The 14604-nt window shown below is 43.5% G+C and overlaps 1 protein-coding gene across 5 annotated transcripts in view; it reads right to left on the reverse strand.

Annotated features, from left to right (window-relative positions):
• Positions 1-462: 462 nt before the first annotated feature.
• Positions 463-14604, reverse strand: part of MAPK10 (mitogen-activated protein kinase 10) — a 234943-nt gene continuing 220801 nt past the window's right edge. For 4 of the 5 annotated variants that reach the window (XM_066574369.1, XM_066574368.1, XM_066574371.1 and 1 more), the window contains one exon: positions 463-844. In XM_066574369.1, the coding sequence (XP_066430466.1) occupies positions 702-844 (143 nt within the window). In that variant the 3' untranslated portion in view covers positions 463-701. Of the gene's footprint in view, positions 850-14604 lie in introns of all 5 variants that reach the window. The other variant, XM_066574373.1, reaches the window with a different exon arrangement.

Genomic DNA, 14604 nt, shown 5'->3' on the forward strand with positions numbered 1-14604 from the left:
CGGTACTAGCGTTATCTTACAGCGGGAATTCATGTAGCTAAAACACAAAACAGGCCCTTTAATACTATATATACTGCTCTATGTAATAACTACTGTACAGTTGTGTTCTCTTCTTTTAATAATATACATATATGCTTGCATGTATACAGTACATCTGATGTACAAGTGAGAGATTATCTACATCCATCTACCTGGAGAGATGGAAGGGGTTTTTTTTTTTTTCGAAACAGATATTTCAAACAATTTGCGATGAGAAAAATACGTACAGTACACGCATACGTTCACACGGGCACGCACACGCGTCAAGGATTACTGCACATCGTTTGTCATGTCATAATGAGACAAAAGAGAACTCTGGATCTTGCTGGTTTTGCAGCCATTAAATTTTACAATGTATGCAAAGAGAAATTTTGGTAAAATTTTTTTTTTTTTTTTTTTTTTAAATAACCCTTTTTTTTTTTTTCCCCTTGCAGTTAAGCGTAACCAGAAGACCAAAAGCGGAGCAACTATAAGTTAAATATACATCTGAGCTTAGCTGCATGACATAACTCTTTAGGAGAAGCAGGCTAGAAAGGGAAATAATTGAACTCTCTACTTCCTTTCTTTCCTTTTGTTGCAATTATATTAGATATATTGATTCTTTTTTTTTTCCAATCGCATCATCGTCTGAAGAAGGTAGGGTTTCTCAGGCAGGCGGCTAGTCACCTGCAACAACCGAGGGCTCCGGCGGAAGCTTCCAGGCTGCTGTCTGTATCGGATGCCAGTGTTTGGTCGGTGGACATGGAGGATATATCGTTGACAGATGAGGACGGAGGGAGGCTCTCGCTGCTGTTCACTGCTGCACCTGTGCTGAGAAAAGGAACAAGAAAGCAATACGACCTTAGTAAATTCAGTCAAGGTGAAAGGGGTCGTCCGGCATTCGAGAACATAGCTGCTTTCTTCTACCTGCCCTTGGGTTGTGTCTGCTATGGCAGCTTGGCTCCATAGAAGTGAATTGGGTAAGTTGGAAGACCACACGCAACCTGTTGATGGGGTTTTTTAAAAAAAAAGTAGCCTTGTTTTTTTTTCTAACACTGCACAAAAACGTTAGTCAATAAGAATTATAGATTTTTAAAACCAACTCTCGTAAAGTGTTTGCGGCCATATTGGCCCTCTGCCATGTCCTCAGATGCAGTATAGTTTAACGCTGCTTTCACATCTGCGATGGGGGCTCCGTTTTTCTGCTCCCTTATCGGAACTGGAAAGGGGAATCCCCTAGCGAAATGGATCCATCTTATGATGAACCCGAACAGACCCCACTGACTATATTGGGATCCGTTTGGTTTCTGCTCAGCTGCCCTGTATGTTACCGGAAGAAAAAGCGCTGCCTGCAGAGATATTTCTTCCGATATTTGGTATCGAATCTGTGATGGAATGGAGGTTGACCCGACCTAACATGACTTTTAAGGTATGATAACTTCCTATGCCACAGTTTGTTTCCACCTTCAATTTCTACTCAAAGGCTATAGTTGTGTTAAGATAAGAGAACAATAGCTTTTTAATGGCTTAAACGGACCTTTCGGTTTTGGGACACAGTGCTGTCTTAGGCCCGGAGGGGCAGTGGTATATTACCTGCAGCTGCTCTTCTGCGTTCCTCCAACCTGTCAGCTTCATGTTTTATTGAAGTTTTTAAACCAAACATATAAAGGGAAGCCGTAACAATGAACACTGAAGACCAGAGGCCAGTCCATCATATAGCATGTAACAGGAGACATTGCAGAATCCTGGATGCTGAAAAGGGGACCTGGAACAGGCAGATGGGAAGGCTAGCAGAGAAAAACAGTTGCAGGTAATACACCCCCAACCCCTCCAGTCCCCGGACCAAATTTTTTCCCAGGACTGGAGGGTTGCTTTAAGATAAGGTAACTTTCTGCAACAAGTCATGACAGATCAGTAAAACTCTGCTACATCTCTATGATTGTTACGGTCCATCTAGCAGTGGAATATCAAAGTCAACCAAATGGTTTCTTCAGTTGATCAGTCAATCAAAGCGGATAGTTAGGGCCCATTTTGGACGTGTATGTTTTTGGTCTGGGCATTGTTCATGTGTTCCACAGAGAGCAGTCAGACCCATTTTAGCCAATTAGGCTAATCAGTGTTCCTGATGTGCAGAAGTGCAGCTTCTACATTTGTGTGTTTTCTGTCGAACCCCCCCGACCTCAGTAATGGCGCCACAGGGATTCCTTGTCTAGAGGAGGCTTGGACGCATGCAATGAATAGGTAATCTGTGTCTTCTATGCATGTCTGTCTATGCGGATCACTGGTAACACTGATCTAAGAAGCTTTTACCATTAGATCACAGATATCAGTGACCTGTATACAATGACAACAGGAAACACAAACGTAATGCATTCCTTGCTACATAGTTTAAAAAAATGGATTAACCCCTTGAGTGGTACGCCCGAATATTTTCCGGGACGAGCTCCACTGCTCATAGCAACATAGCCCGGAAGATTTCCGGGCTATGTATCACTATGGGAGCTGCAGAGCACAATGCCACAAGCTGTGACAGTGTGCTCTGCCTGCACAGACCCACAGAGAACAAAGCAAGGGCTTTGAAAAACCAGCAGAAGATATTGCCAATATGCCGGCAATCTCCTGCTTTGTTTACAGGTTGCCATAGAGACCATTGGCTTGTCAGAAGCAAGCGGATGGTCTCTGTGGCAGGGAGAGCTGGTGCTTGGCTGTGACAGGACAGCTAGGTACCTGCTCTTACAGCAGAGATCAGAGAAAACCTCCGATCTCTGCTGTGTTAACCCTTTACATGCTGCAGTCTATGTGACTGCAGCATGTAAAGGGCTGTCACTTCAGCATGTAAAGGGCTGTCACCATCGGACCCCCGGAATGTGATCAGGGGGTCCTGATAGGTCCCTGTGGAAGTCCCCTAAAGGGACAAAAAATAAAAATTAAAAATTAAAAAAAAGAAAAAAAAAAAAGGAAAAAAATTTAAAAAATTATAAAAACACTTGTCTCCCTTTACTTTGTAAAAAAAAAAATCAAAAATACAATCACACATGTGGTATCCATGCGTCGTAATGATGCAGAGAAGGAAGTTAATGCATTATTTAACCCCTTAATGACATGGCCCCTTTTTTTCTTTTTTCCCCATTTCTTTTTTTCCTCCCCCCTGTTTAAAAAAATCACAACTTGTCCCGCAAAAAACAAGCCCTCATATGGCCATGTCAATGGAAAAATGAAAAAGTTATGGCTCTTGAGACGCAACTGCAAAACTAGTTGAAATTCAATGATTAGACCATTTTAAAAAACCTGCCCTGGTGGGCACGACAGGGTGGTAGGAAACCCGCCACTCAGGGGGTTAATGAATACAGTAAAATGTAAAAACGCATGAAACAAGAAAACAAGGAAAATAAATAAAAAGGCCTTGTTTCAAAAAAATGCACACTTCCCTGAACCCACCATACTTCCCGCGCACCAATTGTACATAATTGTGTTCATCATGGGCATCAATTGTTGGGTCATTAACCCTTTCCAGTCCAATTTGTATTCTGGTTTTCCTAAGGGACTTACTCTTTTTCTGCCGTTATACAACGGCGCTATCTGCTGGCTAAAGCCAGTACTGCATGAGGTGCCACCTTGGATAGGCTCCGACAGCAGAGAGGCTGGCAATATACAGTAAGAGAACCCCGACGGACGTCTTCCAACATCGGAGCTGTACAGCCTTAAATCTTAATGTCTTCAGAGGTCAGACAGTGGATTGGAAAGGGTTAATACATTCTGGCAGGCAAAGTCTACATTACAATAGATATGAAATAATTCCCCCTGGCCACCGATTTTGGCCTGACCCATACCAGCCCTATCTACTCTGGCTTCTTTACTAAAACAATTCTACACTCGGGTGATCATCCATGTACGGAGGCTGCATCTACAGCTAGGGGAGGGAGAGGCCGAGGCATTTACAGCTAAGAGAAGGTTTGTGTTCTCGCTATGCTATACATCGCACCATGTACAGATGTTTCACATCGTTATGCATCACAGAATTGGAGGATTCGTTTTTGGAAAAATACTCAATAAACGACCTTACAACCTGGCATGAAAAAATGAGGTAAATCGTATTTTTCCCATTTCTCACCATTTTTCACTTAAAAAAAAAAAAGAACTAAAAAATACCTTTTCCATTGCAAGATAAAAAGAATTCCCCTCATGTCCTACCAAAAAAGAAATGGAACACTTTGAAAGAGACTAAAAAGGAAAATAAATCACTTTTAGGATACGATATTCCAATGTGTGAAATTCTGCTCTGGACAGAATGAAATCCCCCTGTTTATGAAAGGGTTAATGTCCAATAAGTCCATCAATATGCGGATTATGTTCTGTTTTTATGATGCAGTACTGCACATTCTCTGCATACACTTAGCTGAATGATACCATTCAGATTGCCTACAGCCACCATGGAGGGAAATGTAGGTTCATATGGCATACAACTTAAAGAGAGCTCTTTAACCCCTTCCGCTGCGGCTATTTGACATTCCCACTTTTAACTCATCATAGCTCTTTTAGTTTTTGCAGCAACATGTTGGCTACATGAAGGCTTCTTTTTGTGGGGTGAGATGTATTTTTCAATGGTACCATTTAACGTAACGGAAAATGTATTAAAAAAGTTTTTTTTTTCCAAATATTAAATAACAGTATAGCTGGATGACCTCTCAATCTCTACATCATTACGGCACGATCTGTGATCCATACATACTTTAGTCTATAGGAGCTGCAAGAATCTTGTCATTTTAGTATTTTCATAGGGGTTTTATTTTACTTTTATAATAAAGATTTTGTCTTACTTTAATGGGGGTTATTACCAACAGGCTTTTGGTTGCTCTGTGGCAACTTTGATTGTCTATTAGAATGATAGAATGGTAGAGTTGGAAGGGACCTCCAGGGTCATCGGGTCCAACCCCCTGCTCAACGTGGCATCAGCAGACAGATATCTGTCCAGCCTTTGTTTGAACACTTCCATTGAAGGAGAACTCACCACCTCCCGTGGTAACCTGTTCCACTCATTGATCACCCTCACTGTCAGAAAGTTTTTACTAATATCTAATTTGTGTTTAATAGCCTAGTGTGACCCTGGGCAATTCTTCAATTATTTGTTTCGATAATGAGCTTTGGCACAAATCTGGCATACCACCGTGTCTTTTCTGTGGCGTTACATGGGACTACAAGGACAGCTACTACCTTATCTGTACTGGAGGAGATATCACTCTAATTGAAGTAAATGGAATGAGGCTACCTCTCTTACTGACAGATAGAGTTAGGACCCGATTGTGCTACACCCATCTATCAAAGGTTTATGGCATATTTTGTGGACATGCCATGAATGTCTAAGAAAGGATTCCCCCTATAAGACTAAGACCACACAAGAGACATTTCCCAGAATCAACATTTATAACCTATCCAAAGGATAGGCAACAAGTGACTGAGTGGTGGGGGTCCCACCACCGATCATGAAAACAGGGGTTTCATGTTCCCCTGCAGGGCATGCACTAAGTAGGAGCATGAGTACACCAGCGCTTGAGCATGTGCGCTGCCAGAGATTGTACTATGACTGATCTCTTGTGTAGCGGAAGGCTCCGACCCTTATAAAGATCCGCTACTCAGCACAGAAACTTGAAACTAAACGCCACGAAATGCTTAAAAGGCGCAAATTAATTTTGATGCTAACCACAAGCATGGCCTCACAGGTAATGGCACAAGTAAAAGGAAGGATCAAATGGCTAGCATTTGCCACAAAAAGGTAAGTATGCCTAATACGGTCTAATGCATCGCCTCATCTGAATCCAAACACTTACACAACATGTTGATTGCATTCAGAAGATGTAATGTTACCGTTTTCCGTGTTGCTTTTGTATAGAAGACGTGCTATTTTGAGCTTGATGTTTTGAACAGATGTAATTAATTATTTTAATGATTAGCAAAGACTGACAAACGTGTCATCAATGATTGTAGAAGAGTCTCAACACAGCTTCACACAAGCGCTTCTGAGTAATGTGATGCATAATTATATCACCGCGGTGATGTGCATCATTTACCCAGAATGATGATGTGCGTAATGTGCAAAATAGATGTTTGCTCCCTTTTTAATTCTGCGAACAATGGGTCACGTTCTGCTGCCTCGTGCCCGTGGTAACGTATCGTTTTCTCGGCGCATTCGACAAATTACAAAAAGTTAAGAGTTTCCAAGAAGTCACATCAAACGATATGCCAACTTCTCTGTATGTAAAAAGGATCATAATTCCCAATGAGTTAGGACTGTTCTAACGACCGACGTACTAATTTACGGCCATTTGGAAATTTTGGGTGGAAATCTTTTTTAAAGCCTAACTTCAGTGACCATGCAAAGTATGACAACATACCCCGTAATATGATAGCAGGCATCTTCCTGTGTGCTGCTTCCTTCCACTCAAAATGATGTCCTGTCTGCATCTGTCAATTATATGACATCATATTCAAACTCAACCACAGAGTCTATAGTCTTCTGTCAAACTGTTGTGGTCACAGACAAAAACCTTCATAGGGGAATGTGAGACTCCACTGATGAAAAGTATTGGATTTATGGCAGATTCTCTAGTGCCTCAGACTTGGTCCGTTAACTATGGCCCACCTCAGGTCATGTATGGGTTGACAATGTTGCCCCTTTTCCTTCCTGCATGCTCTCATAACTTGTTTAGTAACATAAATGACTCCTATTGTGGTTATTATAATGAAATGTTCAGTTAATTGACCTTTTTTTAATTTTGGCATGACCTTCAACCAATGGTGTGGCCATGTTCCTGCTGGTGGTTAAAAAGTGCAAAAAGGCTGAGTTACTCTATCCTAAATGGAGCCTTTTTGCAGAATTGTTTAGCGTCTGACAGCTATCTTGCCCGACAACCTATTACGCATGCACACCCATGGCCAAACATGCATGTGTTCAGAAAAAATTAGGGGTGTGTCTAACATTGGCTTATCTCCCGAAAACAAAAGGATCGGGCAGTTGCAGCAGCAGACCCGTGTCTATGTGCTATTGATGTCCTATCGTAAGGAAAGACCATCAATAACTCATAACTGGACAACCCCTTTGGAAGTGGAGTCCACTGCTTGAAACCCTTTCTATGAGTTGGAGCAGGGAGCTCTAAAAGTCTTACTCTTGTGAACCCAACTAGTGATGAGCGAGCATACTCGCTAAGGGCAATTGCTCGAGCGAGCATTGCCCTTAGCGAGTACCTGCCCGCTCGAGAGAAAAGGTTCGGGTGCCGGCAGCGGGCAGGGAGCTGCAGGGGAGAGCGGGGAGGAACGGAGGGGAGATCTCTCTCTCCCTCTCTCCCCTGCTGACTTCCGCAACTCACCGCTCCCCCGCACCGGCACCCGAACCTTTTCTCTTGAGTGGGCAGGTACTCGCTAAGGGCAATGCTCGCTCGAGCAATTGCCCTTAGCGAGTATGCTCGCTCATCTCTAAACCCAACCCATCCTTCTACTGCATGGTCAGCCATTCATTTGGTCAACCATTCAATATTGTATTTCCCCTGCAATGGCCACGATGTGGTAATAACTCATAACTAAAATAATCATTTTTCGAAAATTCAGACATGATTAGACGCCCCGTTTTAAAGTACATATAGCTGGAAGCGTAATGTCTCTACCTAATAAATAGTCATTTAATGTGTTGCAAAGAGCCTGTCGTTAGATGGCATGATACATATTGACTGCTGAGATGAAAGTCAGCGCACGCCTCTACAGCTGAATGCGGAGTAATTGCTCTCGGTGGCTGAGGATTTCGGAAACCAGAAATAAAGATCAGTGGAACGTAATTATTGGAGGAATAAAAAGGACAACTGTTAATGGGGCGCTCACATAAACACGCTCGTGTGCGGCTCTTTAAAATTTCATTATGAAATCATGAATGCATGTGTTAATTGGCTGAACGGAGGAATTAGTATGCATGCACACCTCTGGAATGAGAACTCACTGAGCACAACAGATGAGGCACGCAGATTCCACAGAGCACCAGACAAATAAAAGCCAGCATGCAATAAGTCCTCTAGTCAAACATAAATGTACTGTGCAACATAATTGGAAGCTTCCGATGGAGACATACTCTGCAAGTTAAGTGAGAAGGAGATGCTTCCGAGACACAACCTGAAAAGCCTTCTAAATTATGTAAAAAAAAAATCTAAATAAAAAGCGAATGCATGAAAAATCGGCACTTTGCAATGTTTTAGCTCCCTCGATAGAGCGGCTGCAATGGCTTTGAAGCCACTGCACTGGAAGAAATGGATCACAACTAGAGATGAGCGAGCGTACTCGGAAAAGCACTACTCGCTCGAGTAATGTGCTTTATCTGAGTATCGCTGTGCTCGGGTCTGAAGATGCGGGTGCCGCTGCGGCTGACAGGTGAGTCGCAGCGGGGAGCAGGGGAGAGCGGGCGGGAGAGAAGGAGAGAAAGATCTCCCCTCCGTTCCTCCCCGCTCTCCCCTGCAGCTCCCCGCTCCGTGCCGGCACCCGAATCTTCAGGGACGAGCACAGCGATACTCGGATAAAGCACATTACTCGAGCGAGTAGTGCTTTTCCGAGTACGCTCGCTCATCTCTAATCCCAACTTATCACAAACCAGACTACCGCGTACATAAGAGTTACTCGAAGAGGTGTGGTTGTGCTAGAAAAAAGTGACCAAGTAGCGATACATTGAATGTCCTTGGTAACAGTTCAGCGATTCCTTGCTCATTAGATAAACTAGCATCCAGTAGCTTGGGGATGACAAGGACATTTTTCTTTTTCCCAAACTTTAACTGCTCCAGGGGTGAGGCTGGCACCATTACCATTGCTAATACAATGACTGACGATGTGCTCGGTGTCTGGCTGAATACAAATGAGATGCTTCGCATGCATCAAGAAAGGCATCTTCCCAGAGAAGTGAGATTGTTACTTTTCTCGGTAACAAAAGTATCTAAACTGCTATAATGAACAGCTGCACGATTCTTCATACAAGGGCCAATGGGGATAACGACTACCATCATGTCAAAAGTAGAAGCTGCGGTAGGAACCTCCATCAGACCCTGAGCTGCGTGATTTTTCCCATTAGAATGCTGCCATGCCATGAATTCTGCATTGTGTCATGGCTTCCATGATGCAGATGTGAACAAAGTCTTAGCATAGCCATAAACATTAGACAAAAGTTGGCTAAACACACTGATTTCTGTAAGAATGGCCAATCCTTTAGTGTGCATGAAGATGTCCCGACTTTTCCCTGAAGGCAGATGTTCTGGGAAAGAAGAGTTAGGTACCGTATATTCCGGCGTATAAGACGACCCCCCCCCCAACTGTCACCTTATACGCCGGGAATACAGCGGAGCAAAAATCATTACTCACCTTCCCCGGCGTTCTGCGGCGCTGCAGCAGGATGTCGCTCCCCCCTGGTCCCCGGCAGAGCATTGCTTTCTGGACGCTGAAGGCACGTGTGTTTTAGCCAATCACAGCCATTCAATGATGTCATTGAATGGCTGTGATTGGCTGACGGCGTGTGTTAGCCAATCACAGTATTAGCTTTCTGGAGGCGGGGATTTCAAGCCCCGCATTCAGAAAGCAATGCTCTGCCGGGGACCAGGAGGGAGCGACAGCCTGCAGCAGCGCCGCAGAACGCCGGGGGAGGTGAGTAATGATTTTTTTTTTTGACACTTTCTTTTTTTTTGTATTACCGGCGTATAAGACGACCCCCAACTTCAGAGCAGATTTTTGGGGGTTCAAAAGTCGTCTTATACGCCGGTATATACGGTATGTTAGATTTTCCATGCCTGATCCTTTGTTCTCAAAGAGGTGTCTATCAAGAGCTTATTCCCCTTTCCCCAATGACAACGCATGGACGCTTGGCTAATCTCAGTGTAGGGGGGAAGCTGTTTAAGGTGTGAGATCACCTTTAGCATAATATTAGTATGTTTCATTATATTGCAGTGCAGAAATTCTCATGAAGCTTTTGTGCTGTCAAATTGTGATAAAATCTGGTGAAAGTAGTCCTATAGCAGCTAGAAAGTAGTCCTATAGCAGCTAGAAAGTAGTCCTAGAATACCTAGAAAGTAGCCCTAGAATAGCTAGAAAGTTGTCCTAGAATAGCTAGAAAGTAGCCCTAGAATAGCTGGAAAGTAGTCCTAGAATAGCTGGAAAGTAGCCCTAGAACAGCTAGAAAGTAGTCCTAGAATAGCTAGAAAGTTGTCCTAGAACACCTAGAAAGTAGTCCTAGAAAAGCTAGAAAGTTGTCCTAGAACACCTAGAAAGTAGCCCTAGAATAGCTAGAAAGTTGTCCTAGAATAGCTAGAAAGTAGTCCTAGAATAGCTGGAAAGTAGCCCTAGAATAGCTGGAAAGTAGCCCTAGAATAGCTGGAAAGTAGCCCTAGAATAGCTGGAAAGTAGTCCTAGAACAGCTAGAAAGTAGTCCTAAAATAGCTAGAAAGTAGTCTTAGAATACCTAGAAAGTAGTCCTAGAATAGCTAGAAAGTTGTCCTAGAACACCTAGAAAGTAGTCCTAGAATAGCTAGAAAGTAGTCCTAAAACAGCTAGAAAGCAGTCCGAGAATAGCTGGACGGTAGTCCTAGAATAGCTAGAAAGTAGTCCAGAATAGTTAATTTACAGGAATTCAGAGATATGTTGACATCATTCTGGAATGATATCACACACATCTCTCATTGCAATAATCAGAGAGAGTTGGATGACTGCCGCAAGAGCAAAGTAAAATCATTAGAGAACAGGGTCCGCCATCATGTGTACAGAGATGAAGGCATAAGACTGTAATCATATCCAATATACCTGGCGGCACAGGCTGGAGCAGTTGTTTTAAACTATAGTACTAAATCTGACCATGGAACGTGGATTAGAAAGACTTCATGATGTGATGGATTACTAAGTTGTTTCTTCCTTGATCTGTTGTGTTTTCCGTATCCTATGTACAATATAAACATATTCCCATTGCGCTTGTCTTTCATTTACTGTAAAACATATTTTAGCATCTTCTAGAGAACTTCTCTACTGTGACTTACCTAATAGAAAATGTGATAGATGGCCTGTGTCCTGGGAACACACACGCTGTTTTCTCAGCAGTGCTCTGACATAAATTAGGATATATGAATGTAATGACTGCTTTACAACCACTCCAGATGGATTATTCACACTGGTCTGCAGTTTAGGCAGCAAGTGTCCTCTAAAATCAAGATGCTTGGCCATAAAATAACCCCGTGCACACTGGCGCAGATTTTTTTTTTTTACAAATGAGGAAAATGTTATATTAAAGGGGTTGTCCCGCGCCGAAACGTTTGTTTTTTTGTTGCATAGGCCCCCCGTTCAGCGTAGGACAAACCCAAGGGATGTGTTGAAATTAAAAAAAAAAATTTTACTTACCCGAATCCCCTCTCTGCAACTTCTTCCTTCTTTTCCTCAAAGATGGCCGCCGGGATCTTCACCCACGATGCACCGCGGGTCTTCTCCCATGGTGCACTGTGGGCTCTGTGCGGTCCATTGCCGATTCCAGCCTCCTGATTGGCTGGAATCAGCACACATGGCGGGGGCGGAGCTACGCGATGATGCGTAGAAGGGGGCGGAGCCAGAACGCCGCTCGTGCTCGGACCGACCAGAAGCGCAAGCGCGTCTAATCGGGTGATTAGACGGCACCATGGAGACGTGGACGCCAGCGCAGGGAAGGTGAGTATATAACTTCTGTATGGCTCATATTTCATGCACGATGTATATTACAAAGTGCATGTATATGGCCATACAGAAGTGTTTAACTTAACTTGTCATCGTGGGACAACCCCTTTAAGATTGCCATATTCTGGCCTAGTTTGCAGAAGTACACACTATAGTGTATCAGTATTACAGCTGGAGGCCAGGTAATATCCAGGATAGGAGATAGGTGTACTACAAAGTGTAAGGAGTGCGTAATGTAAAGCTAGTGGGAGCTTCATTCGATTAAATGTGGCAGAAGAAGATAATGCTACGGGGGTGAAAGAGTACGAGGGGTCTGGGGAAAACTCAGATTACTTTAATGTAAGTGTTTGGGAGGCCTCACTTTGATTGGCTGGTAAAAGTGGGCTTGTTTCGGTTAGATAAGAGGCCCCTTAAACCTAAACATATTTGTAGGATCAGTTCCATCAAGGTTCTATATGTATGTTTGGTATGACTCATTCCAAAAACTAACTGTACATATTATCATTGGTGAAGTACAGAGGGTCATAATATATATCGCATCATCGATATAGCAGAAGAAAGGGTTCTTTACAGTAAAGGTGCCCATACACATTAGATAATGTTGAATGAATGATAGAACAGATGCAGCCAGATCACAGATGTTCAAATTGACCACATTCTTTCAAAAAATGATCATTCACGGGCGAATTTTTTTTTTTTGTCCATACAAAAGATCTATCATCTGACTATTCAAGCGTGTCCAACTTCTTTCCAGACGACGACTGACTTATCTGTTGGCTGAAATGATCATTTATTGTTACTTTTTACCGAAAAACAGACTATTTTGGTTGACACCGTCCACTTTCATCAACTTTCGCCTCATGGGTATGGGCACCTTAAGAATGGTGTTGCTGTAGTTGCTGTTATGGATTTCGATATTAGTACTTGAGTTGGTTGGCATTCATACATAAGGACTTCAGGGAATGATTTTATCGTTTGCGTTATTAGAGATTCTAAGATAAATGGTGGTAAGCGATTCTATCTCTAAGCCAAATAGCTTGGTCTGAGAAAGGGTAACTATTCATGAAAAGACTTTTCTCATAAGCAGGAAGAACAGTAGTTACATTACAGGAAAGGAAATGAGCAGTGAGTGGCAGATTAGAATGAGATTGGTTGGGGCGACCATCTTTAAACCCTTGCCACCATTCCCAAGCTACACTAGTCGAAGGTTGTGGTTGCACTGTGGCACACAGCCTCCTATATTGTGCTGGGTAACAGGGGGGCGGGGGTCTCTTCTCCCAATCAGGATGCAGCTCCTGTGTGACTTCATCGCACGGATGGACTCTTGCCTGAGGCCGTCCCTCTTAAAGTTTCGGCTACTGAACCTGGCTTAGACGAGGAGGATCCTTCCTTTACAGCTGAGCGCTCTCTCCTAGAGACTGACAATACTGTAGGCAGCATGCAACAGCTACTTGATGTTGCAGAATAGCTGCTTCTGAAGTGCGTTAGCCTTTCCCCGACTATCTGCACTGTTCCGTTTCCTCCCTGAAGGCAGTGGCAATGGTATTTATTTTAAAGGGGTTTTTCCAAGACTAAAAAAAAATTGCCAGTGGGCAGATGGCTAATGGCCCTATTAGCCTACTGATGCCGGCCCAGTCCTGGAAGCGACTGCAACCGTCACGTGCCATTTATCACATCTGTGTATGAACTGCACATGACCACTGAGGCTGGTGGTTGGCTGAGCTTTCATGTAAGTGATGAAAGGCATGTCACCGTTACAGTCACTTTTGGGACCAGACCGGCAGGAACCAGACCAGTGGTGCTGGACCAGGGTGGGGCCTTTTAAAAACTGAGTATGCTTTATTTTCCTTGTTGTTACACTGTTATTGGCCCCCTTTAAAAAAAAAATTAATTTTGGAAAGCCCCTTAAGTCTTGGTAGGTCTTCTGTCTTGGATCCTAGAAATGTGAAATAAAGTGACCTCAATACTGTTAGGGGAAGCAGCACAACAAATAGTCATTCTAAATGGGTTAGTTATTGAATAAAATGTAACTGTTTGACATTTTCTAAAGTAATGCTGCTTCGGGAGTTCTTGCTGTTCAGATGGATGCAGTGATGACTCCCACTTGCTGTATACATACAACAGCTGCAGCCAATCACTGGCTGTTGAGTCTTGTGCCGTATGTGTATGTATTCCGGGTATGCCACCACTACAACATATAAAAGCCCAGCGGGGACCGCCAGGGCAGTGTGGGATTTCATTTTCTTAGAACCTTCCAAGCAGCTGAAAAAAAGTTTCAGAACTCCGACAACTCTTTAAAGGGTCCTGTGCTGAAAAGTGGTGTAGCTGACGAAAGTTATGGACGGGGCAGAGCAAGGGGAGCGCAAGTTGTGTAAGAGGCCTAGGACCTACGGTCTACTTAATATAAAGGCGCTACTTAAAGGCGCTGTACTGAACTGCATGAATATTTAGTATTTTACATCAGGTACATTTTAATACAATAGGGTTGGAATTGCAAAATAGAAGAGTGTCAAGGGTCCTCCAGGGTAAGTATAAATTGTGAGCATACACGGAGGACAGTTTCAGAAGGGAAATACTACGATAAACCACAATTCTGTTACTGCGGAATCTTTCATAAAAAAAGGATCAGAGGAATCCTTGGATTTTGATGGATTGCTATGCATAACAATTAGTGATGAGCGAGTATACTTGCTAAGGGCAATTGCTCGAGTGAGCATTGCCCTTACCGAGTACCTGCCCGCTTGAGAAAAAAGATTCGGGTGCCGGCGGCGGGGAGAGCGGGGAGGATTGGAGGGGAGATATCTCTCACCCTCTCTCCCGCCCCCGCTCCCCCATGCTGACTGCCGCTACTCACCGCTTCCCCGCGCCGGCCCCCCTAACTTT

Source organism: Eleutherodactylus coqui, chromosome 7 (assembly GCF_035609145.1).
Source record: "Eleutherodactylus coqui strain aEleCoq1 chromosome 7, aEleCoq1.hap1, whole genome shotgun sequence".
In the NCBI taxonomy this organism is placed as follows: domain Eukaryota; kingdom Metazoa; phylum Chordata; class Amphibia; order Anura; family Eleutherodactylidae; genus Eleutherodactylus; species Eleutherodactylus coqui.